At 39.5% G+C, this 25,378-nt stretch overlaps 1 protein-coding gene across 1 annotated transcript in view; it reads left to right on the top strand.

Moving 5' to 3' along the window:
• LOC145722652 (adhesion G-protein coupled receptor V1-like) overlaps positions 1 to 24,461 on the top strand; it is a 181,851-nt gene extending 157,390 nt beyond the window's left edge. Inside the window, exons 5-7 of the mRNA XM_081826580.1 lie at positions 10,549 to 10,740; positions 13,180 to 13,357; positions 24,029 to 24,461. Of these exons, the coding sequence (XP_081682706.1) occupies positions 10,549 to 10,740; positions 13,180 to 13,357; positions 24,029 to 24,147 (489 nt within the window). The 3' untranslated portion in view covers positions 24,148 to 24,461. The remainder of the gene's footprint in view (positions 1 to 10,548; positions 10,741 to 13,179; positions 13,358 to 24,028) is intronic.
• Positions 24,462 to 25,378: the final 917 nt, after the last annotated feature.

Below are 25,378 nucleotides of genomic sequence, written 5' to 3' on the forward strand. Positions count from 1 at the left end.
TCTGAATAAGAATACTAATGAGTGAATTAGGTGCGGTGGAAGGAAGAAAACACTCCCATCCGGTGTTAACACATAGTTATCGAACTAGCAGATCTCCTTTCATGAATCAAGTGATTCCCTCACCTTCAGGGAACCTTTTTCTGGACAGCACTATATATTATATATTTCAGTCTATTCTCACTACTCTTCTTTTGTCATGGTGTTTTTGACAATGTGGACTACCTCATTCTTCTGGAATGGAATCTTCTTTGGGCTTCCCCTGGTATAGTTAGTCGTGGCTGAACCCCCTCTCTGACCTGCCCGACTGGTCAGTTGTTCCGTGTTTACTCCAAGGGTTCCTCTTCCTGTTCATGTCCTCCAGCTGTATTTAATCCAGACAACTCAGACTGTTTCTCTTTGTCGTGTCTTCCTTAAAATAATCGTATAATAATGTGGCTTCTGTTTTTACCACTACACAGCCATTTCCACACTTAGCCTCTAACCTTCCCTTCTCTCCTGGTCTCCAGGCTAGTACTTAAAATAATCTGCCATGTTTTCACTTCTGCTTGTATGATCTTTAATTTGGTTTCCACAGCAAAGTGATTCTTTCTCCTGTTTTTATTGGCACTTGGTCATCCAGTTTTCCCCCTTTTCATCGGCATCAGCACTGTTCTTTGGTCGCTTACCATTGTCCAAACAATTGAGCTTCATCCATGGAGTGGTTAACAGATCTCTGAATGCTAAATTTTTAAGGCGTGGTTTTCAAAAAGGCATTTTAAAGGATGTTGACAGGAACAATGTTTAAAAGTACTAGTAGAGTTAATGGTTTTTGCATTTATAAATATTGGGGGGAAATAGGAGAGTAATATTTTGTGACATGTGAAAATTGTATGAAATTAAATTTTCAGGATAGTTCAACAAAGACCATTATGTTCTGCTAAGTCTGAAATGTTTATTATGCGACTCTTTTCATAAAAAGTTTGCTCACCCCTGGTTTAAAAGATCAGTGTCCAATGTGTTACAACAAAAATTCAAAACTCTAGTTTGTCCTCAAGCTTTTAAAAAGCAAGATGGTTGGGGCACCTGGGTGGCTCAGTCAGTTAAGTGTCTGCCTTGGGCTCAGGTCATGATCTCAGGGCCCTGGGATGGAGCCCCACGTCGGGCTCCCTGCTCAGCAGGGAGTCTGCTTCTTCCTCTCTCCGCTCATACTTTCTCTCTGTCTCTCTCTCTCAAATAAATAAATAAAATCTTTAAAAAAAAGAACAAAACAAGATGGTTACACACCCATGAAACCACAATAATTTCCATCACCCCCAAAATTCCCAGGCTCCCCTATAGAACATCTCTCCCTCCGCTCCCAGAACTGGGCAACCACTGGTCTGTTTTCTGTCTTTGTATATGGATTTGTATGTTCTAGAATTTTGTGTCAATAGATTCATACAGTAAGTACTCTTTGTGTCTGGTGTTTTTTATCCAGCATATTGATTTTGGGATTCACTGATGTTGTTATGTGTATCAGTAGCTGGTTCTTTTTGTTGTTATGTGCATCAGTAGCTGGTTCTTTTGGTTGTTATGGGGTTTTTTCCAGCTTTATTGAGGTATAATTGACAGATAAAATTATGAGATATTTCAAATGTATATCGTGGTGATTTGATATAAGTATCCACATCAGCAGTGGGCCAGTTTGACTCATGGCCATAGTCTGCTGGACACCTTGTAAACTTTTTACTTTAGACGAAACTAAAAGCAAACTTTTGAATAATCTTCTCTGCATGGAAAACCAACCAGAGAACATGAAGACATTTTAACCTGTTTGTTACTGTTGTTGTTATTACTATTATGAATATTACGTCAGTGTACACACTTTGGGTATTTCCAGTGCTTGTGGCAGAGGTTTCCCAGAATAAACCAAAAATGGTTTCAAATTATATTTTTAAGAAATACTTAGAGATATAACAAGATTTAAATAAATAATCATGATACAGTTTGGTACTTTTATAATTTTAATTAAAAAAATATGTTTCACATTTGAAGCTTATTCCAACTTGATTCTCTTCACTGCTTATTAAAACCAGAAAAACTTATTCTCGAATTCCAAACTTCTTCTACTTATTTAGTTCCATCTCACTACTATTATGACCACCTCCCGTCTTCTCTGTCCCTCAACCCTACCACCTAATTCAATTTATACTTCTGAAATTTTTCTAATATAGGGACTCTCAAAGCAGGGGGTTGGTGGGATCAGGGATTTATGTTCTTATAACATTAAAAAAACACACACACAACATAATTTTCAGTTCCTTCTGTCTTGGCAGAAATAGTCTGGCTCCTGATAAGTAATATCATGACTGATTAGTGTTCCATGCTTTGAAACTTAATAGAAGCATGATTAACAATGAGAGTGTCAAAGATGAACCTTCTGTAGACCTCTACAGAATGTTCAAGAGAAAGGCTGAAGGAACAGTGATACAAAACCACAGTAGGCTGAAGGGATCATATCTGGAGATGAGATTGCTCATGCATGACCTAATAATTGTCTTTTGTCTCATGAATATTTATCACAAAGAAGACTGATCAAATGTTTCTTGTGTCCATAAGTGACATGCAGGGAAATATGTCCTTAAATTGCAGATAGAATCTTTGTATGGAAAAAAAAAAAATCTTCTCTATACTCTAGATATATGTGATAAAAACATAAAATTATCATTCCTACTGATTACAAAATTTAGAACAAACATCTTTCTAAGCCCAAACCTTGAAAGTAAAGGCCTGCGTTATTTTAGTCCTAGACATGTGTGAACTCAGCACACTAAGCCAACTGAAACTTTATGGACTCTAGTAGTTCTGAATAGTGTCCCTTAGAATAGTAAGAAATTTTAGAAGAACTTGACATACCCATGGTGAACACTGGGTAATTGCCTATCCTATCCAAATAATCTGTAAAAGCATTCAGGTAATAATTGTTCCCATAGATTTCTAAGTATTTCAGTTATGCTGACTAACCAACAGCCATCAAGATAAACTCTCTTGTTTCCTCTCTGTGGTATATTTAATACATACATTAGATTGTGGATTCTTTTTTTTTTTTTAAGACTTATTTATTTGAGAGAGCAAGAATGAGAGAGAAAGAGTACATGAAGGGGGGAGGGTCAGAGGGAGAAGCAGGGCTCCCCGCTGAGCAGGGAGCCCGATGTGGGGCTTGATCCCAGGACCCTGGGATCATGACCTGAGCCGAAAGCAGTCGCTTAACCAACTGAGCCACCCAGGCGCCCCAAGATTGTGGATTCTTATTATAAATAAGAACATCAACAAAAGTGACTAAAACTGAAAGCTAAGAAGAGTTAAGTAAGAAGCAAAGAACGATGAAATTCCTACCTATCTCACACCTGAAAAAATATGTAAACGCACAAATACTGGATTTCTCTTTTCAGTTTTGTCACTGGCATGAAATCCATTGTCTTTGCTGCTAAGTCACTAGTGATACAAAACCGCAGTAGGTCAGCAGCCCAAAAGCATGCAAAGCCAGAAACAGGAGATCACAGAGACTTCTCAGGGTTGTCCCCCAAGGGAAGAGTAAAAGCAGGAAGCCGTGAAACTCTTGAGCAGCAGCCGCAAGAAGCAGTAGCTGCAATACACAAACCCAGCCCCCGCAGAGAAGCCGGAGACAGCCAGGAGGTCACGTGGGGGGGGGGGTGTGCTGTTGCTCAGCGCCACGCAAGCCTACCACCAGCGGCGCGCCATCCAGCAAAGCAGAGACCAGCCCGAAGCAGATGCTTGGTTCTCCCATGAGACAGTCTTGGCAGTGGAACATGTGACATGGAAAGACCAAACCAAAACTTTTATTGAGCAACTACGGGACTACCTAACTATGGTGAGAGAAATAGAGGGCTAGAAGTAACACATGCCTCAGACCCACCTGTCTCCAACCCCCATCCTACTCTCTCCCACTGCTAAAATTTAAAAACCATAACCTCTTATTTCACAAATATTTCTTAAGCTCCTTTTGTGTGCCAGGGCCACGCTACAAATTTTAAAATACAACGGTGAACTGGACATAGCCTCTTCCTTTCTAGGATGGTACAGCTTAATGGAAGATACTCTTTTTTTAATCCCAAATTGGTGATTTTTTTTTTTTTTTGAGTTGGAAAAGAAACGAATTTTAATTGAAGACTTCATTTCTCTGTTTTCCTTATCCTGCGTTGTTCTGTGCACTTTCTTAGACTCTCTAAAAGATAGGTGGTTTTGTTTGGGCCGTTTGCATGATTCCACTGTCTATTTCTTAACTGTTTTTTATAACAGAATTAACATTTATCTGGAGATTTTGAAATTGCACATTTTCCCTATGGCTCCAAAAATATTATCCCTATTATTTTAATATCTTTTTGTTTCAAAGTTTTAAAAATATGGAAAAGAAAAACAATAAATGGTCCACATGTCCATCTTCCCATTATATAGAATTGATCATTATTTAATATACTGACAAATTTGCTTATAGTTTAAAAAAAAATCACTACTTGGAAAAAAGGATAAATATTTATTACAAAGAATTGGAAAAAGAATAAAAGTGTAAAGACTAAAAACTTTTTTTAAAGTAATCTCTACACCCAACGTGGGGCTCGAATTCATGACCCCAATTTCAAGAGTCATATGTTCTACTGACTGAGCCACCCAGGCACTCCAAGGTTAGAGACTTTTAAAATCACTTTCAAACTTCACCCATAAATAATCCTCATTAACATTAGGTGACCATAATGGAAACAATGATGGGCAGGAATTTTCCAAATTCGATAGCAAAAACCACAGATCCAAAAAGCTTAGAGAACCCTCATCAAAGAAAATTATACCTACATATAGCATAGTCAGACTCTTGAAAATCTAAATAGGAAATCATGGGGGCACCTTGGGGAAGTGAATGGAACACTGCATACAAGAAAATAATGATAAAAGTTAACTCTATTCTCATTAGAAATTTTGGAAACGAGAAGACAATATAATGATATCTTGGGGCTCCTGGCTGGCTCAGTCAGAAGAGCACTGACTCTTGATCTCGGTGTTGTGCGTTCAACCCATGTGTGTAGAGATTACTTAAAAATAAAATCTTAAAAAAAAAAAGTAATATCTTTAAAGTCCCCAGACAAACAAACAAACAAACAGAAAACCTGCTAACCTAGAATTCTGTATCTGGTGAAAATACCTTTCTAAAATGAAGACTGAATAAAGACATTTTCAAGCAGATGAAACTTGAAAGAATTTATTTCTAACAAATCTGAACTACAAGAAATGCTAAAAAGAAGTTCTGCAGGCTGAAGGGTAAGGGAAGTGATATAAGAAAAATCCACTTCCATAGAAAGGAATCAAGAGCACCAGACAGAGCAAATAAGGCATTAAATACAAAGGATCATTTTAAAAATCATTCCTATTATATACATATCTGTATAATTAAGTCTCTTTAAATACCATTGGCTGTTTAAAAATAAAAGTAACATCAAGTGAACATCATTCTAGACACCTTTCTAGGCAAACTAAATATTGGATATCTAGTTGTAAATAAATTTTAAATATGTGACCATATTAGAGTTGCTATAATGTACAAAACCTAATTTCAATTTACTTGAATTTGTCACAAGAAAAATTAAAATGGAAGAGGAATAATTGTGGAATTGCAAAAAATTATTCTACACCACAAAAGATATTCTGGGGGCACCTGGCTGGCTCAGTTGGAAGAGCATGTGACTCTTAATCTAGGGTTTGTGAGTTCAAGCCCCACGTTGGGCATAGAGCATACTTAAAAAAAAAAAAAGAAAAGAAAATATAAACACACTAAAGGATTAGAATCACTGTTTTTTATTACCTAAGTATTTCAATTTTATAGTATTGGTTGACTATATGCTATAAAAGATGATAGAACCATCAACGCTCAGGTCTCCCATCTCCTCTCTCTCAAACTTAGGAATTTTTTTAGTTAATGTTATGCTTTTTACGTTGTCTAGATTTAACTTTCATTTGACCCTCTGTAATTCTTATAATTTTTTTCAATAAAGGTTTTGTATCTAAATGTATAGATACAGGTTTTTTTTACATGCTTCTTTTGCCACCTTTGTATTGAATTCTGTTTTTTCCTCGGTATGGGCAATTCATCTCTTTATTGGTCATATTTTATTGTCATATAGTTTGGGTTTCCCCCACCCAAGAAGATACATGGATGCTGCATTGCCTGAATTTTTATTTATGTTTGATGATGTCAAATGCTATATTGGCTGGGTATAATATTCTTGGACCACTTTTTCCCTCAGAACTTAATAGATATTATTCCATTGTCTTTTAACACTAGTAGTCAATGTAAAGAAGTCTGAAGCCAGACTAAAATTTACCACTTATTGAGAGATTGGCTTTTTTTTCTACTTGAATATCTTAAAGTTTAAAACTTAGTAAGGCTACAGTTTGGTATTAAGGAATCTATACCAAAATTTCCCTGGTACATTGTATTATATATACTTACAAGCTGCAGATTCAGTTGTGTTTTTTTTCTTTTTCAGGAAACTGTTCTTATATTAACAATATGGTTTTTTATTCATCTTCAGTTACATTCATTGGATTCCTTATTTCAAGGATATCAATGAACAACTCTTGAGTATTTTTTTTTTCTTACCTGTCAGCTTCTTTAATTTCTTTAATCTCTGTCTTTTTCATCTTTCTTCACTGGAATTATGTATTAGCAAAATCTCTTTTATTTTCAAGTTCTCTGAATCATGATCTGCCTCATCCATAGTTAGTTCCAGCTACTGACAGCCCAGTGGTTCAACTTTTGTGGCATACAGTGAGATGTGTAGGGTCTGTAAGACCAATTCCTCATTGCCTATAGAACTCTAGCTTTTTATCCCTCAAATGTTTAAGTGTTGGCCCCACTATACACTTTACATTTTAGTATCTAGACTGATTTAATTCTTTGTGTTTTAATGGCAGGCTAGGCATTATCACCTGAATATTTCTATCATGTATGATTGGCCAAAACTCTTTGCTGAAACTGAAATAAATATTAGATACAGAAGTCATGCAGAGTCAGTTTGTCAGATTGCTCAACACATTTAGCTCAGGATTGCTGAGAGCTCTTGTTGGGTGGGTGTGCTAGTGCTCACTGGTGAGGGATGCAGTGTGAAGTCTGTCACACGAGCTTCAATTCGCTCTGAGTGCAGGATAGTGTTCAGAATGTGGGAAAGATGTTTCACTTTAATTAGAGACAAATTTAAAATTAAAGGAATGGGCCTGGGCAGCTGTTAAATGGGTTCATTGAATGCATTTAATATGTTAACCACTTTTTTGTAACCTGAAAGAATTATGGGATCGGAGAAGCAGAGACAAAGAGGATTGCTGACTCTAACAGCTTGCGTGCAGTTATAGTTTGAATACCTGGATTCTGCCCTCTTCTGAGATCTTTTTACAAGTCCTGCAAAGGCTAACTGCTCCTGTTTGAGGGCTGTATCATGGTCCTCAGAGGGAGACACTCTCAGAGTGAAGATGAGTTCTCCAAATCAGTGTGAAGCCCCAAGACTTCACTTCCCGGGCAGGCTGCTTAATCAACTTCCTGTTTTACTTAGTTCTCCTCTGTCAAATCTGTTTAATGGCAGTGTTGATTCTTTCCCACCTCACATGAAACTGATAGAAATTATTGAGGGGTGTCTGGGTGGCTCAGTCTGTCAAGAGACCAACTAGTGATTTCCGCTCAGGTCAGAACCTCAGGGTCCTGAGATCAAGCCCCGCCTCCGTTGGAGCTCCCCAAGGAGTCTGCTTGAGATTCTTTCCCTCTGCTCCTCCTCCAGCTCACACACGCACGCACTCGCTCTCTCTCTAGTAAATAAATAAATCTTAAAAAAAAAAATTAGTGAGATAAACAGCCAAAATCTCCTATACTTATTTTGCTCTTTGATGATGTTAAGGGCATCTATTAACTCCTTTAGACATTATGATCTCATTTGTATCTCACTGATGTTTGCTAATAAGTTTAAATTCCTGAATCAAAAAATTAAAAATTGGCCGTGGTGGGTATGGTTCATCCAGTTATAATCTAACTAAAGACTTTGAAAGCATTTTTCATCTTTGTAGTAGGAGATCCAACAAAATAATCAAAACAGCAGTGCACAGAATTTCCTTCAGTCAGCCTTCCCTAAGTAAAGAATAGGAACAACAGGTGGATTATATAGGTCCTGCCTCTAAAAGAGTTAACCCATTATTTTATAAGAGATTGTTGTCTTTGTGAGCAGCTTGAGAGTAGGAATCAGATGTTTTCTCTTTGCATCTCGGTGCCTGGCCATGCACAGAGTGGGTGGTCAGCATATTGGATTGAACACTTGAGATTCCAGATTCTCTCTTAAATTATTTCACAGACCAGCATACAAGGGAGAGCCTGAGATTTAACATGCAGTGTTTGGAAAAGGAACTTGTTTTTACTGTGAGATCAGAAATCTCCACAGCTCAGTATTTTGGATAATGAAGGTCCCTTTTCTATATTTGCCCAGCCTGGGCTGGACACAAGTAAATGTCACATTATCTGCATTTAAACATTCTTTTCTTTCCATTTTAACAGTGTTTATGTTTCCTGGGGTACATCTGAAAGATTCCAAGTATTTACTGTATATGTAAATATTCTTTTAAGAAAAAAAAAAACCACATGTAATTTTCACATGCAGGTTATTTTCAGCAGGCAGTTCCTTTCCTGCAGCACAAAAGGCTAGATATAAAAACAAACAAGAGAGAATGTGCTGTTTTAACAAATGGGTCCTTAGAGATGGATTTTAAAACGTGGTTTTGTTTCCTGATCTAGCTTTTACCCTATCACTTTGTAACACCTAGAGAAATCCTGAAATAAATCTGTGACATTCTCACAGTTTTAAGGCTGACAGTTTAATTTTTTTCCTGTTTTGTCTATTGCTTCGGCCAATGTAATTAGGTCATACCCATGTGAAAAATTACTTGTACAAGAAAAATTTTGGATGTGTATGTGTGTTTTCAGGAAGATTTGTTTCTGCTAATGTTCACATCATCCTTTGCATGAGAAACTAATTCACTTACCCTACATAATTTAAAATATTAATGTTGAGTAAAAAAAAAAAACCCTAATTCAAAAGGAAACAAATGTTTCTATTACTTATTTTATATGGTGGTTAGAGTAATTATATTTAGCAATATTTTTAGCAGAAAAACCACTGATTTTAAAACATATTTGTTAGTTATATACATTGGATGCCAACTCTGGAAGGGCTCATTCTAACAAAAAGGGGAGAAAGACCTAATTTATGGCAGTATTCTAGAAATGGCAACAGAGCTCACATACTAGCATGCTCATCTTGCAGACTGTTCTTTAATTTCATTTTACATTAAAAATCTGTTGTAATTCTTATGCCTTGAATATTTTCTAGTAGATTTTTTTGCTATTTATACCAGCAGATAAAAGTTTCAAGCCCACGAGCATATTATTTGCTTTATTGCTTCCATACTCCTAGAAATGTCACGAACCATGGGAGAATGCAAACGTCACCAAATGAAGATAGTTGTGTCTTATGAAAAATGTTAACATTAACTCCTTTTCTTCTTTAATAAACTGAATGTCTTGCTTTCATTTTTGTGGATTCGTTTAAGAATTTTAATAACTAAGGAGATTCTTACTTGCTTCCAGAACTTAAACACCAGGATTAATAGACACAAAAGCCACAATTTAACATATTTTATTGACTGAGTATAAAGGTCAAAATTACCAAGCATTATAGAAGCACCATTAGAAGTATACAGTAGAACCCTTGTAGAAATCATGAAGGACAGCCAGTGTAGGCAACGTCTGGAACACAAATACAAAATTCGAGTTGCTCTCTGTGATGGAAGCAGAGCAATTGTCAAGAGTTGGACTGGGTTGCGAAAGAATTTAAAGGGCCAGCAGATCTTTTAAGAACTTAACAAGACAGCTTTGTTGTCTCCCGTAACATTCACTGAGAAGCAAGGCACGCTAAATATTAAGCAATCCACAGAATTCCCCCGAATCCCTACCCAGTGATTGTGTTTTCAAATGAAATAGTCAGTGAGCCAGATAAACAAAATCGGAAGGCTCAATTAGGGCTGCCCTTCTGGGAATCCACAAGGTGGTTGGAGCATTAGTACCTCACTTAACCATTTTGCTACGAAAAAAAATGAGAATAAGTGAGATCAATGGGAAAAGAGTAGTTTTTTGGAAGGCGAGAGGTTTGCTTTCTAAAAAGGTACACGGCTAATCAGATATACTTCTGAAGTTCTGTTTTCATGTATTAGTAGGGCTAGATTTCAGAGTCACTTGGGTTTTAATCAAGGAAAAAAATGATTTTTTAGTGAGAGGGCAGTTTTCCCAAATAACGTTGAATAACTTTTTTGTGACATTCAGAAATTTACAGTGGCCTCTTGCTAGACTTGTAATGTGTTCTGTATTTCCCTGCTTCGGGTAGAATTTGGAGACGGCTTGTAGAAAATCGGCTGTGCTTATAACCACGTTTATTTTTCAGCTCAGTAGCCAGATTTCCTTTAACAAGCTAGTGTTATTTTCTTTTGCAGGGACTTTATGTTTTTGTGGTTTATTTCGTTCTACACAACCAGACGTGTTGCCCTATGAAGGCCACCTACACAGTGGAAATGAATGGACACCCAGGACCCAGCACAGCCTTCTTCACACCAGGGAGTGGCATGCCTCCTGCTGGAGGGGAAATCAGCAAGTCCACACAGAATCTTATCAGTGCTATGGAGGAGGTGCCTGCCCTTGCCCTTGCTCTTGCACTTGCTCAAGCTCTCCCCCTTCCTCCCCCGCCCTGTCCCTCCTTCCCCACCCGCCTCAAGAAAGAGTGAAAGTTAAAAGGTACCATGTGACTTTTAAATCCCTTTCCTACCAACAGTCTCTGATCTGTGGTATTTGATTGGCTTACTGTGGTATCCTGCCTGTTATCCAATTCTTTTTCTTCCCTGTGCTGTGAGCTGTACTAACCAGCAGTTTGTACTGGGAAGTCAGTGCATAATTTGTCACGGCTTTCTTCAGAATCATCCGAATTTAACATGGCAGTGACTGAATCTGCTTCGGAAATGGTTTTTTTAAATGCTGTGCTCTTCCTAAAAATACTTCCTCGGCTCTCTTTCTTCACCCATCCCAATTCATTACTTCGATCCCAACAAACACTCAGTGAAAAGAAAATACGCTAAAACTCTTTTTAATTTAAATACCGGAAAATATTTTAGGACAGAAGCTTGGAAGAGGGCTTCAGCAGCACTACTAGAAAATCTGTCTAGGATGTCCTCTGTGAGATCCACCTCCCATCCCCCGTCGTTTCGCTTTCCTGTGTCTAAATCACAGTGCCACCAACCTGTCGGTAATGCTACCTATAGTATTGGGACCACCGCTCAGATTTTTAAAACTACCTGAAAACATTTGTCTAGGAGGAGATGGTATGCAGGTCCCTGACCAGTTCTGTACTGCCTGAGGTGTGCTTGCTTACCATTCCTTACTTAGCTCATATTGCCCTCTCTGTACTGAAGAGCCAAGGGGAGCAGTGCCAGCGTGGCTCAGTGGGTTAAGCTTCCGACTCTTGATTTCCACTCAGGTCATGATCTCAGGGTTGTGAGATCTGGCCCTGCATAGGGCTCCCCGCTGAGCATGGAGCCTGCTTAAGATTCTTTCTCTCCCTCTGCCTCTTCCCCCACCCTCCAAAAAAATAAGAAATAAAAAAATAAAGAGCCAAGGGGAACAGTATTTGTGTTTGCATCCTGAAAAATGTCAGGAAATCAAAATGCATCTGTCTAAAAAGGTAATGGTTTATAGATAGTTAAATAGGTAAATAGGTAGGTAGAGAGATCATCTTACCTGCTCAGTGATATTTTTTGTCCTCCATGTTAATGTAGAAAGGAATTTTATTCATGTCAGGTTAAAATTAAGGTAAGTAGGTGATCACAAGTCAAGTCCAATATTTAAGAATTTTAAGAATTTTGGTACCCCTAAATGTTTAGAAATCTAATACCATTTCTATATCCCCAAAGTTCTTAAAACAGAATTACTTTCACATCATAGTTGATATCAATAGAAGTGGTTATTTTTAGAACTAGCAATTCAGGAGTGAATCTTAAAAAAATTTTTTTGTCTTTTTGATTGTTTACCCAATCTAGCATTTGTCTAGATCTGAGCTATACGATAGCCATTAGCCATGTGTGGTTATTTACATTCAAACTAAGTAAAATTAAATAACATTTAAAATTCAGTTCATCACTTACCCTGGCCACATTCAGGTGCTCAGTAGCTACCTGTGATATCGGTGGCTGCCATAATGGAGAACGTGGATATAAAATATTTGTATCATCACAGAAAGAGCTGTTGGGCAGTGCTGGTCTAGATATTCAACTTCTTAATGAAATATTTTAAGGTTTAATCTTCTCTCAAATGATCTCCACAGTCCTCAGGTCACTTTTCTCAATACAAGGCATCCCTGCAGTCTCCCAGAAAACCTTGTGTTGGGAGGGGCAGCTGGGCCTGAGCCACTCCTTGAATGTTCATGTGGGGGGTGTTGCACAATGGCGGACCCTTAAGTGTGCTCTGCATTCCTCAGAGGCTTGGAATTGGCCTTGATCCAGCTGTCTGCCAATGAGGGACTATCAGAGACATTCTAGGAAGCCCTGCAGAGAAGGGACGGCATGAGGAAAGGAAGGGCTAAGGGACTGGTTATCAGTGACCAAGAAGGACATGAATATATTTAATTATTTCAGGTTAGAACCATCTTTTAAATCATTTAATCCAATGATTATATGAATCTTTATTTTATAACTGGAAGTTTTACTTCCCCTACCCTATTTTATCCACCACCCTACCCCCCTCCCCTCTGCTTCTTAAATTCTTAACAGTTTTCTTTCCATACAACCTACAAAAAAAAAAAAAAAAAAGTGTAGTTTGGGATAAAAAAAATAATTTTCTTTCCCCACACATGAAAGCATCGAAATCTACAAGTAATTCTAATAGAGAAATTGTTTAGAATCACCAGACTGAGTTGCCTCTGAGGACCAAAGGTAAAATTAAAGGTCTTAATTCTAAACAGTTCAACAGTAACTTCAGGTGGTCTCTGTAATGAGAATGTGGTGATAAAGTAGATATCAGAGTAAATATGTATGTATTGATATTATTGTTTCTGTTGCTCCCCACCCTACCCCAAAAAGGTGCCTGCTGACTGGGAGAGAGCATCCTTCCAACAAGCCAGTCAGGCCAGCCCTGACTTGAAGCCAAGTCCTCAAAATGGCGCCACGTTCCCTTCCTCCGGAGGATATCGCCAAGGGTCACTAATAGCCGATGAAGAGTCCCAGGAGTTTGATGACTTGATATTTGCATTAAAAACTGGTATGTATGAACCCACAAACCACATTAGAAGTAGGCACTCTTGCTATGTGGCAACTTATATCTTCTTCCCATGAAGTTGCAAAAGAAGTACAGTCAGTCCCCCTTAGCACATCCTGATTCTCATGACCCATTCCTAATCCCAGCCAAACTTTAGGATATTTTGTTCTTGGCACCAAATATAACACAACCTAAAAATAATTTACAATTTGCTATTAAGAAAAAGGCATACTCTAACTAAATGTAAATATCTCTGTCCTAGGATCTTGATATAACACCAAGATACCATTGAGACAAGTTCAGTATTTTAAGACGATCTAGTAGGGATCTCTCTCAGAGAGTTTCGCCTCTGACCTGCCAAAGAGACCTGGCACTGAAGCAAAAAATGTCAAAGGCAAAATAATGGGCCACATGTAGTTCTACTGTTTTCTAAGCACCATCATATATCGTATTTTACTGGCTTCTCCTACATGTTCAACCCCACTCATCCTGTGACCCTAATGGATGGTTGTTTTCAAATCAAATATGCAGAGTTCTTTTCTTTTCTCTTAATTTTTTTTTTAATTAAGTAAACTCTACCCTCCAGTGTGGGGCTTGAACTTACAACACTGAGATCAAAAGTCACATGCTCTACCAACTGAGCCAGCCAGGTGCCCCTGCAGTTTTTTTCTTTTATTTTTTACTCAGAAAAATCTCAAACTGCCACTGTTGTAAAACTTTTAGTGAACTTTTCATTCCTAGATGTACAAGCAAGCAAGAAGATATGTCCATACTCAGATAAACCTATTAAGATAATTATTCAAAATGCATTTTACTGTATATACCTATATTAAGAATAGTGGTTGGCACTTGGGAAAACTTGTAGATATTGTTGGATAATTGAATGAATGAATGAATGAATAATGAAACTTAGAGTTTACTTGGAGGAATAGACATTCACACAAACATGACATAAGAAAGAGTAAGTAAGTAATGAAAAGAGTTATTAATTATTGAAGAGATCAAGGAAATTTTTTTGAACCCTCTTAGTTGATTCTTGAAAAATATGTGGTTTTAAATAGTTAAAGAGTGGAGGAAAGGCATTGCAGACTGAGGGAGTAGAATCAGCCAAAGCCCTTAGCTTACAGGTGCGTGGCTTACAGGCACTTGGAGAGAAGCCGCACTGCAGTGTGGCTGGGGTAGATGGGGAGTGCGAGCCAGGCAGCTGGAGAAAGGCCTGCAAGATAATTTACCTGCATTGTTAATAATTTACTGTAGTTCCCCAACTGGGTTTCAGTGAACAACCTCCTTGTGATATTTATAGTCATCCTCAATGGGAGGATCCTCTGACTGAGTATATTTGGGAAACTGCAAAGATTCACAATTCACATTAGCATTTAGCAGCTCTAAAAAGTCCTAGAGTAAAGAAACCCACTTCACTTAATTTAACCTGGTGTTTCCGGAACACATTTAGTAATAGATTCATTTTGTGGGAGCAGAACACTTGCTGGTATTTTACATAACGTTAAAATGCTATTCAGAAGCCATGCTAAGGAGTGGGATTTTTATAGAACCTAGTGAGCCATGGAGGTTTTTGAGGAGAGGAATGGCATGTTCCCACTGGTTTTTGAGGCAAAATAACTCTTACAAAAGCATGAAGAATAAATTTAGAAGCAAAACCAGAAGGGCTGGGAGATTATTACAATTGTCCAAGGGAATGAGGTTTGGGCCTCAGATTCGGGGAGCAGAAATAAGAAAGAGAAGATGAACACAAGAGGAAAGCTGAAGGAGCACTAAGAGGACAGTCAGCAAAGGCTCCTGCTTCTCACTTCGGTGGCTGAGGAATTGTATCAAGAGCATTTGTTCATTCATGTGTTTCGGGGGAAACTGATGAGTTCAGATTTGGAAGTATTGTAATTAGGCCTGGGGGCTCTTTAATATTCAGGGTTGAAGGATCTTAGCTGAGGGTTCAGGATTGGAGGTGTTGGTTTGACATGCGTCAAGGCAGAGACTCTTTTCAAAGCTGTTGGGATGGATGAGTTTGATCCTGGGAGAGTGAAGGAGAGAGAAAAGAAGTAAAGGAAAGAGGTGAGGAAGGGAGGGGAGACAGAGAAAGGGCAATAAGAAGAGCATCCTGGATAATATCTCCTTTAAAGAGTGAATAGGGGTGCCTGGGTGGCTCAGTCGGTTAAGCGTCCAACTCTTGATTTCAGCTCAGGTCATGATCTCAGGGTTTTGCGATCGAGCCCAGTATTGGGCTCCGCACTCAGCACAGAGTCTGCTTGAGATTCTCCCTTTCCCTCTCCCTCTGGCCCTTCCTCTCCCCCACTCTCCATGCTTGCTCTCTCCCCCCACCCCTGGAAAATAAATAAATAAATAAATAAATTTTTTTAAAGAATGAATAGAAGAGGGTCCCATGGAGGAAACTGCAGCATGGTGAGAAAGAATAAAGAGAGAGGAGGTTTCATGAAGGAGGAAATGAACAAGTTCCTAAAATGCTCACTAGTGTTAGGACTAAAAAGGGGCTTTCAGATTACTAATGATTCTCAGGGAAGATTATGTCCCCAGCACTACAAAGTGGTCAGTTGTTGATGTTGGGACACTGGAAACAAAATGAATTCTTGCAGCACAATTAAATTAGATGTGGGTCCTATATATGTAACAAGTATTAAATGCATTCAGTTCAGGAATGTATGGAATGACTTGCTTACTTATAGATGAGTTTAGCATTCCTTGGAGCTCACTAAACTCATTAGGAAATAAATACTTAAAAAGACCAAAATAATAGTCTCTAACATTGGTTCCCTCTATTTTTAGAAAAGGTACTATAATAATCAAGCACCACCCCCAAGACACTTCATCATAGAATATGATCAAATTAAAGGAGTTCACATGCCATTCCATCTACAGCTGAATTTACAGTTGACACATAGGCCCAGATTTGGCCCAACAGAGGATTTTGTTTGATTCTCATAGCATTTTAATGTTTTTTAAGCCCCAATTTCAGAGATATCCCAGGGCACCTCACAGTCTCAGTAGTAGAGCATGTGACACTTGATCTCAGGCTTGTGAGTTACAGCCCTACATTGGGTGTACAGATTACTTAAAAAAAAAAAAAAAAAAAAACTTAAAAAAATTTTAGAGCTATCCCATAAAAACCCAGAATTTCTTTTTTTTTTTTTTTTTAAGATTTTATTTATTTGACAGAGAAAGAGATGGCGAGAGTAAGAACACAAGCAGGGGGAGTGGGAGAGGGAGAAGCAGGCTTCCCGCCAAGCAGGGAGCCCGATGTGGGGCTTGATGCCAGGACTCTGGGATCCGGACCTGAGCCGAAGGCAGAGGCTTAATGACTGAGCCACCCAGGCACCCAAAACCCAGAATTTCTTTAAAAAAAAATCTAGCAACAGAGTGCTTAAAATCTAGCACAATCTTAAAATCTCCTTGATTGGAGTTGAGTAATGGCTACCCTTCCAGACAGAGCATGAGCTCTTTGTTGTCCAGTGCTCACCAGACCTGTGTCGCTGGTCTGTGCTAGCCGACCTGGCCTCCGTGACATTCGGGTTTGCAAACCTTGATCTATCACAGGTCCATTTTAACCATTGGCCACTTCAAGTCTGGTACTGGGAACAGTGGGTCTTCTAAGTCTTTTCATTTAAACCCTTAGACAACTTTGAAAAGCTATGTAACCTTTTGCATATATTTAATAAACATCTAAAGATTTTCATCATAAATTGAAATAGTATCAAATAATATAACTTATGTATTATAAATTTTAGTGTTTAAAAATGAAAATTTTACATTATTCTTTTAAACTAATTCAAAGGAGTCTAAATATCATAGCAATTTGATATCCATTATTATTAATTTCTCTTTTTTTTAGATTTTATTTATTTGAGAGAGAGAGAGCAGGGGAAGGGGCAGAGGGAGAGGGGGAGAGAGAGAGAATTTCTAGCAGACTCTGAGCTCAGCATGGAGCCTGACTCGGGGTGGATCCCGCAACCTTGGGACGATGACCTGAGCCAAAATCAAGAGTCAGACGCCCAACCAACTGAGCCACCCAGGCGCCGCATATTCATTTCACTTTTAAAATACATATGGAGCAGACTTTTCTCTTACAATTGGAAATTCTACATCATTGTCTTTTCTCCTTGAACTTACATTTCCATTCCACTCCACCACAGAATTTTATCCTAATGTAATATATTTTATGCTTGAAATTCATTCAGTCTTCACTCACTCAAAACAACTTCTCTCCAACAAAACATGTATATAAATTGAAACTTAAAGTTTTCCTGTGACCATAAGGCTATATATAAAGTGTTAAAAAAAATTTTTATTATTATCATTATAATTATTATTAGCCTACAATTGAATAAATCAACATTAATTTTTAAAATATTAAATGTTTTGAGGAGCTCCTGGGTGGGTCAGTCGGTTGAGCATCCGACTCTTGATTTCTGCTCAGGTCATGAGATCGAGCCCTACATGGGGCTCCACACTCAGTGGGGAGTCTGCTTGAGATTCTCTCTTAATCTCTCTCTCTCCCTTTCCTTCTGTCTCTCCTACCCCACCCAACCCTGAGTGCTCTTGCAAGCTCTCTCTCTAAAATAAATAAATCTTTTTAAAAAAATAAAATAAAATATTAAATGTTTTGCTAAGTAATTATCAAAAACTCACCACAAGAGTGCACATGCAGGTGCTTGTCTGGCTTAGCCAGAGAAGCATGTGACTCTTAATCTTGAGGTCATGAGTTCAACCCCCATGTTGGGTGTAAAGATGACTTAAATAAATAAATAAACTTTTTTTTTTAAAAAAAGCACACATAGAAGTTAAAGATCTAGGAATACATTTTCTTAAAGTTGTCCTCATACCACCCTAGACCCTTTGAAAAACCTTCATGTACCAGAAGCTAAAGGAATCCCATTGCTTCAGATGCTTTATAAAAGAGTTCAGAGGCACTGACCTGGAGCATTGTGTAGTATTAGATTATGAGATGGGATGGCCAGCTCAGTGGCTAGATTTTTATGTTGATCAAAAGCTGACAAGATTCTAGAATATGTCAAGGTTGGAGCATATTGGGCTTAGAAACAGGATTTTCTTCACAGAAGGCTTCTCCCAGAAAGACTGTTCTGATTCCCTGTCATCCCTTAGCTTCCTGTTTTTACCTCAGGCCAAGGACACAAATGTCAATGCAAACATTTCTTTATCAGAAACTTCAAATGATTTCTTTTTCAGTCAGAAGAAAATAAATGACAAGTCCTTGAATAGAAATGAAAACATTCAGAGTCAAGGCCCAAATACTCAAACTCCTCTAAGAACTCATTAATAAATTTCTCTTTCAGATAGATCACATAAAACCACAATCACTTATTTAACTTCAAAAACTTCTAGAGACCAGTATGCTAAACAAAATTAAATGGGCATCAAAGTGGAAGAGCAGAGGGGCGCCTGGGTGGCTCAGTCGGTTGAGCGTCTGCCTTCGGCTCAGGTCGTGATCCCAGGGTCCTGGGATCGAGCCCCACATCGGGCTACCTGCTCAGCGGGATGCCTGCTTCTCCCTCTCCCACTCCCCCTGCTTGTGTTCCCTCTCTCGCTGTGTCTCTCTCTGTCAAATAAATAAATAAAATCTTTTAAAAAAAAATAAAAAAAAAAAAAGTGGAAGAGCAGAATTTGGAAAGATTTTTTTTTTTCCTCCCGAAAAAGATTGAAGGAGAATGATCTTTGTATCACTATCACATTTGAAAAAATCTGTAGAAAATAGGAATGGGCCTTGGGATCAGAGAGCCCTGTGTTGGCATCCTAGTTCTGCAGTCTACTATCTCTGTGATTTTCAGCAAGGGACTCAAGGTTTCAGTTTCCTCACTTAGCAAATAAGAGTTATTATAATTAGGGGCGCCTGGGTGCCTCAGTCAGCTAAGTGTCTGCCTTCGGCTTGGGTCAGAATCCTAGAGTCCTGGGATGGAGTCCTGCATTAGGCTCCCTGCTCAGTGGGGAGTCTGCTTCTCCCTCTGCCTCTCCCCCTGGCTGTGTTCTCTCTCTTTCTCTCACTCTCTCTCTCAAATAAATAAATAAAATCTTTAAAAAAGCTTGTTAAGTTTTCATGGAGGTTAGAGATTGTTAATGTAAAGAATCTATCAGTATCTGACAGAGTTGAAGTTCAGTAGCTCATTGTATATATTATTTGTTGGGTTCAGCTTATTGTTATGCTTAAAAACTATTTTTTTTAAAGAGTCTATTTATTGGGGCGCCTGGGTGGCTCAGTCATTAAGCGTCTGCCTTCAGCTCAGGTCATGATCCCAGGGTCCTGGGATCGAGCTCCGCATAGGGCTCCCTGCTCCGCGGGAAGCCTGCTTCTCTCTCTCCCACTCCCCCTGCTTGTGTTCCGTCTCTCACTGTGTCTCTCTCTGTCAAATAAATAAAATCTTTAAAAAAAAAAAAAAGATTCTATTTATTTATTTGAGAGAGACAGTAAGAGAGAGAAATCACAAGCCGGGGAGGGGGGCAGGGGGAAGGGTAAAGGGAGAAGCAGACTCCCCACTGAGCAGGGAGCCCAATGCGGGGCTCTGTCCCAGGACCCTGGGATCATGACCTGAGCCAAAGGCAGACTCTTAACCAACTGAGCCACTCAGGCACCCAACTTAAAAACTATTTTAAATGTTCGTAATGTATTCTGAAACACCTGGTGTTCATTGCACCATGACTAGTAAGTGAAGTAGAAATGGGGGTGGGGGTGTAGGGGCTGGAATATGAGCCAAGTAGGTTTGCAATGTATTCTACAGACAAAGTTGGATACTCAAAGCCTAGGGCACAAGGAAGTAACACAATTAGAACCGCCACAAGAGGCAGTATGGTGTAGAAGAAAACATCTTACATTTGGGGTCAGAAGACCATTGGATATCTGCATTCTGTGACTTCCCTGCTGTGTGACCTAGCAACTCAATGAACACGTCTGATTCCCAGGCAATCCCTGCATCTGTAAAACAAGACTAATAATCATCCCTTTCCTAACTAAAGCATGTTAAAATGTTGAAGAAAGGAGAGGCACTAGACGAATGTAAAATGTCACTTCTAGTTCCTTTGCTGTTACCTTTCTGTCTGTTATAGGGAAAAGTAACTATTACTACAGTTACTGGATTTTTCTTGAATTTTTGGCTTAAAATTTAAGCAGAAAAAATACCTTTAAAAAAAATCAGGATTCTCACTGCAAAACATCCTCCCAGACCATTTATGCATTACAAAGAGACGAGAGGGGTGCCTGGGTGGCTCAGTCAGTTAAGTGTCTGCCTTGGGCTCAGGTCATGATCTCAGGGTCCTGTTATCAAGCCCTGCGTCAGGTTCCCTACTCAACAGGCAGCCTACTGCTCCCTCTCCACTGCTTGTGCTCTCTCGCACACGTTCTTGCTCTCTCTGTCTCTCAAATAAATAAATAAAATCTTTAAAACACCACCACCACCAACAACCCCCCCCCCCAAAAACACCAAAACAAACAAGCAAAAAAAACCAAGAGCAAGAAACCTGGGGCTTTGCTCCCAGTCTGTCGTGTTATTACCATGTGTAATACGGGTCTTTTCTAAGTCTCAATGAGGGATTAAGATTTGAGTAATATGCATTTATTTCAGCTGGGCAGAAACTGAGAAGGAAGAGGAGCTGGGCCATGTAGATGTGGTAATTCCAGGGGAGGCTGTATCTAGAACTTCCTGACATTTCACAGGGCTCTAAGCTACTAAACAAACTGGTAACACCCCTTACTTGTAAAGCTGCACCCTATGTTAAACCTTCCAGCCCAGTTCAGTCTGTCCCTTGCTGTCTGCTCAGCAGGCTTCCAGCACAGAACTTCTTTCCAGCATGCTTTGTCAAGATGGCAGGCAAACACGTCTGTCTTCCTAATGAAATTTGGAGCGGGCAGACATGAAGTCAGTGGGAGCTGATGATGCTCGTTCACTCATTAAGCCCACTCTGCCCTGATGGTAATCGTGGTGTCCTCCCTGCTTCTCTGTAGTTGATCCCATATTGAGCAACTTTGTTATGTAGCCCTTTTGTTCCTCCTCAGCTGGATTAAGCTGCTGCTGGCTTCAGGGCCCCAGTTACCTTCTCCTTATAGAGTGGCCAGTGTCTTTCCAATCCACTGAGGTTCTTCCAAGTGGGACAGTTCCCCTGTTCCTGGGGCAGAGAAGCATGGGCCTTTTGTCCTTCTGAGACATAGTTACCTTCAGGGGCCAAGCAAATACCATGAGTGATTCAAGAGGGCTGGATGAATACAGGAGCAAACAGTAGTGCCAGTTCCGTGTTTTTGGCCTTTTTTTTTTTTTTCAATCCAGAAAATGCAGGCCTAGTGTTGCTCTCTGCCTTTTCAAGAGAATCTGATTTTTTTTTTATATTAAATGTCTTAATTTTGGCAACTAACTAAATTTTTAAAAATATTGTCATTGGCAATATTCTAGTTCTTAACCTAAGGAGAGAGCCCATGGGTGTTTGTCACACATTTTGCTCCGTGACACATATACATTATCTGGGGAGATACCATATAATTTATCATCCAAACCAGGGCAGTTTAAGAGAATAAAGGGGATGTGATACACATGTTTTTCAGGTATAAACTAGGACTTTTCTTTTCACATACTGCGTCCCCCACCTCCCTGTTTTGAAGGAAGGTGAAAGAACGATCTGTGGAAGGGTGTGAAAATGGGCCTCGAGGGATGGGCAGGAAGACGCTCAGGCTGGAATTAACCAGATAAGAGAGCTGATCACTTGGAGGAAGCTCTCCAACAGGCCCGGGTTGAAATCTGTCTATTTGGTGGGGTAGAGTCAGATTAGGAAGTTTGCTGAAAGCCAGTGCAGAGGGTTCCAGACTTGATGCAATTGGCCATAGGAACTGTTTGGTCTTGAGCAGGAGAGGATGTGGAATGCGGAATGGATCCAAGGAACAGAACAGGCAGTAAGGCTTGGAGGAGACTTTGGTAAGAGCTAGAATGCAGAGCATAGTTTATTAATACATTCAGCAAACATTTACTGAACACGCACAGTGTGCTGAGCACTGTCCTATGAGCTAGATGATGTAAAGGTATGAGGGACATAATGCAATGAGGGAGTCAGATGTTTCCAAAGAAAATCGTCATGTTTCTCTGGGTAGCAGAGGTAACAGCTGAGGTGATATTGACAGGAGGAATGAGGGTGACCAGATTAAGGAGGCAGGCGGTTAAGATGAGCATGTCAGGCAAAGGTGGAAATAGCGAGACGTCAGGCCAGAGAGCAAGCGGGGGTCAGCCAGATGGTATGGGCCTGGAAGCAGGGCTGAAGACAAGGCCTCCAGTGGTGACCTGGGAGGAAGAGATTCGGGAGGAAGCACGAGAGCTCTCTGGAAAAAGCCAGCAGATCAGAGGATGAGATGGGCAAGTGCAGTGTCCCAGAAGCAAAGGGTGGAGATGGGGTTTCAACAGCAGCCTTTCACAGAGAGGTTGGGAAAGAGGGACCCAGAAGAGGGAGGGCTTGGCTGGAAGAAGGCAGTAGTGGGCTCCTGCTCCCATCCCCAAATAGGTTAAGAAGAGTCTAATTTGCCATCTTCCCACAGCTACCGACTCAGCAGCCCTGCCTTTCTCAAACAGAAAGGGAAGTCTCAGCCACCCAGCAACTGGTTTTTCATTTGCCTTCTTGTTTGCAGAGTCTTGTGCCCTGCAGAGGGGGAGGAGTGGGAGCGTAATCTCTGGTGATTCAACCCAGCAGCACACCCTATGACCACATCCCCATTCTGTGTGTGTGTGTGTGTGTGTGTGTGTGTGTGTGTGTGTGTGTGTGTGTGTGAGAGAGAGAGAAAGAGAGAGAGAGAGAGAGAACATGAGAGTCTGTGGTCCTCTGCTCATTAGAGAAGAAAAGAACTCGGTATTACTCAGGCACAGTGTTAAATTCTCTGAATTATTCTGAGCTGTAAAAAGAGTAGTGAATAGTGGAGCTTCCTCAAAACAGAGATTCTGGGCGCTATCTGTAATTAACAGCCAGCCTTGTGGGATTTGTGTATGGATCTGTTTTGGTACTGTGTTACGCCATTATTTTTATCTCAGGATCAGATCAGAGTCGTTCCGAGCCGGGGTCTTCTGGGCGCTGATACGACAGCAAGTGTTGTCAGTGCATGTCTTTCTTCTCAGATCGCTGCCCACAGGGAGTCTCAGCTGAAGGACCTACTAGGTTCCGTACACGTAGGGTTGGAGACTCAGGTTTCTAACAGCAAACGCTACCCTCCTGCTGAAAAATTCTCATAACCTGCCTGATCTTTTTTACTTTAATAAGCTCCCAATTGAGAAATGCTGTTCTTGGGAGTACGTTACACATGTCAACCAGGTAGAAACAGAAAAGGTTGAGAACCCAAACTTGTGTCTTTAGAAATTACTTTTCACTTCAAAAACTACCAAAGGGAATTTTAACACAGGCTTATAATTGTTAGGTATTAATAATATTTAGTCAAGGGGCGCCCGGCTGGCTCAGTCCGGAGAGCATGCAACTATTGATCTCAGGATGGTGAGTTCAAGCCCCTCTTTGGGTGTGGAGCCCACTTAAAAAAATAATGATGATATTTTTTTGAAATGTATAGCTCACTATTCACCAATACAATAGAAATAAACACGTGTCAGCTTGATGTAACTTGACCCTTAATTCACTGCACTAATGGTTGGGTGTTTTGTGTTTATTCTTTTTCTATTACAGGTGCTGGTCTCAGTGTCAGTGATAATGAATCTGGTCAAGGCAGCCAGGAGGGAGGCACCTTAACTGACTCCCAGATCGTAGAACTCAGGAGGATACCCATCGCCGACACCCACCTCTAGCGCTTCAGTAACAATTAGAATGATACTTTCCTGTTTGTATTGGCTTTGTGCTAAACTCTGTAAGTTTTAAACACACAGCTATATAATAGGAACCTATGACTTGTGCTGGATGATTAACCCAGAAGTGATTGTTGTGTTTGGAATTTGAACTACTTATCTTTGTGCAACCTGAAAATTCACTGCTATGATGAAAGTTTATATCAGTTATATAGGATGCACATATTCCAAGAATAGTAGTTGTTTTTTAATCATCTGACATGGCTAACATTGTTTAATAAAAGTAATAATCAATAAAAACAATAGAACCCATTTGACATCACACAAGCTCATTATTTACAAGGAAATGTTGTGTATGAGCAAAGAAACACGCTATATCTCGATGAGATCAAGCACCCTGTTTCTTCCAGTATTGATACAGGTCATCCAGATTTAAGACTTCACAAGCTTCTAGAGGACTTTCATTCCTAAAAACCATACAATTTATTGTCTGTTGAAGATTCTGCACCTACGTGTTGATGGGGATACTGCAGTTTCATAGTCTTTCATCCAAAGTATGTATTTCTGCTCATTATGAAATTAGGGATCTGAACATTTTCCAAAATAAATGTTCTGTTCCCAGTTAAAAATAACCACTACATCAAGCACTTCAGCACAGCTAAGAAGAGGAGCATTCAAACAGTGCAGTTTGTTTAGGAGAAACATTTCTTGGTTTCGATTTTTCAGTCTTTATCTCAGAATGAGAAATCAGAAAGTCTATCCCAGAACAAACACTATTGTGTTCAGGATGATTTTATTGACTATGGTTCCAGAAGAATCATTAGGAACAGAACACTTCTGTCCTAGGGAAGCCTTTGTGACCTTCTGTTTTTGAATTCCTCAGTATTTTCAAGAGAGTCAGTAACATCTCAAGAAAAAAATTAAATAAAAAATAATTATCTAAGGCAAAAATTTTTTCTGTTAATAATTTCCTTTAGAGCCATAATTAAAACATTCAAGTGCCCTATACTCACTGTTAAGCCTGGCTTTATTCTTTACAAAACCTGAGCAGCATTATTTATCTTGATAAATTATTAAATGACTCTTCTCTTCCTGTTAGTCCTCCCCCACTCCTGTCGCCTCTCTCTTATATTGAGTGTTCATGGGTGGATTGTCATTGTAGGTAGAAAACAAAAGCTGCACAGCAAAATCAAACAGCATGACAAACAAAGCTCCATCCTTGGTGGAGTTTTAA

The sequence above is a fragment of the Leptonychotes weddellii genome, chromosome 7, assembly GCF_054177405.1.
Source record: "Leptonychotes weddellii isolate Sample4059 chromosome 7, ASM5417740v2, whole genome shotgun sequence".
NCBI lineage: Eukaryota > Metazoa > Chordata > Mammalia > Carnivora > Phocidae > Leptonychotes > Leptonychotes weddellii.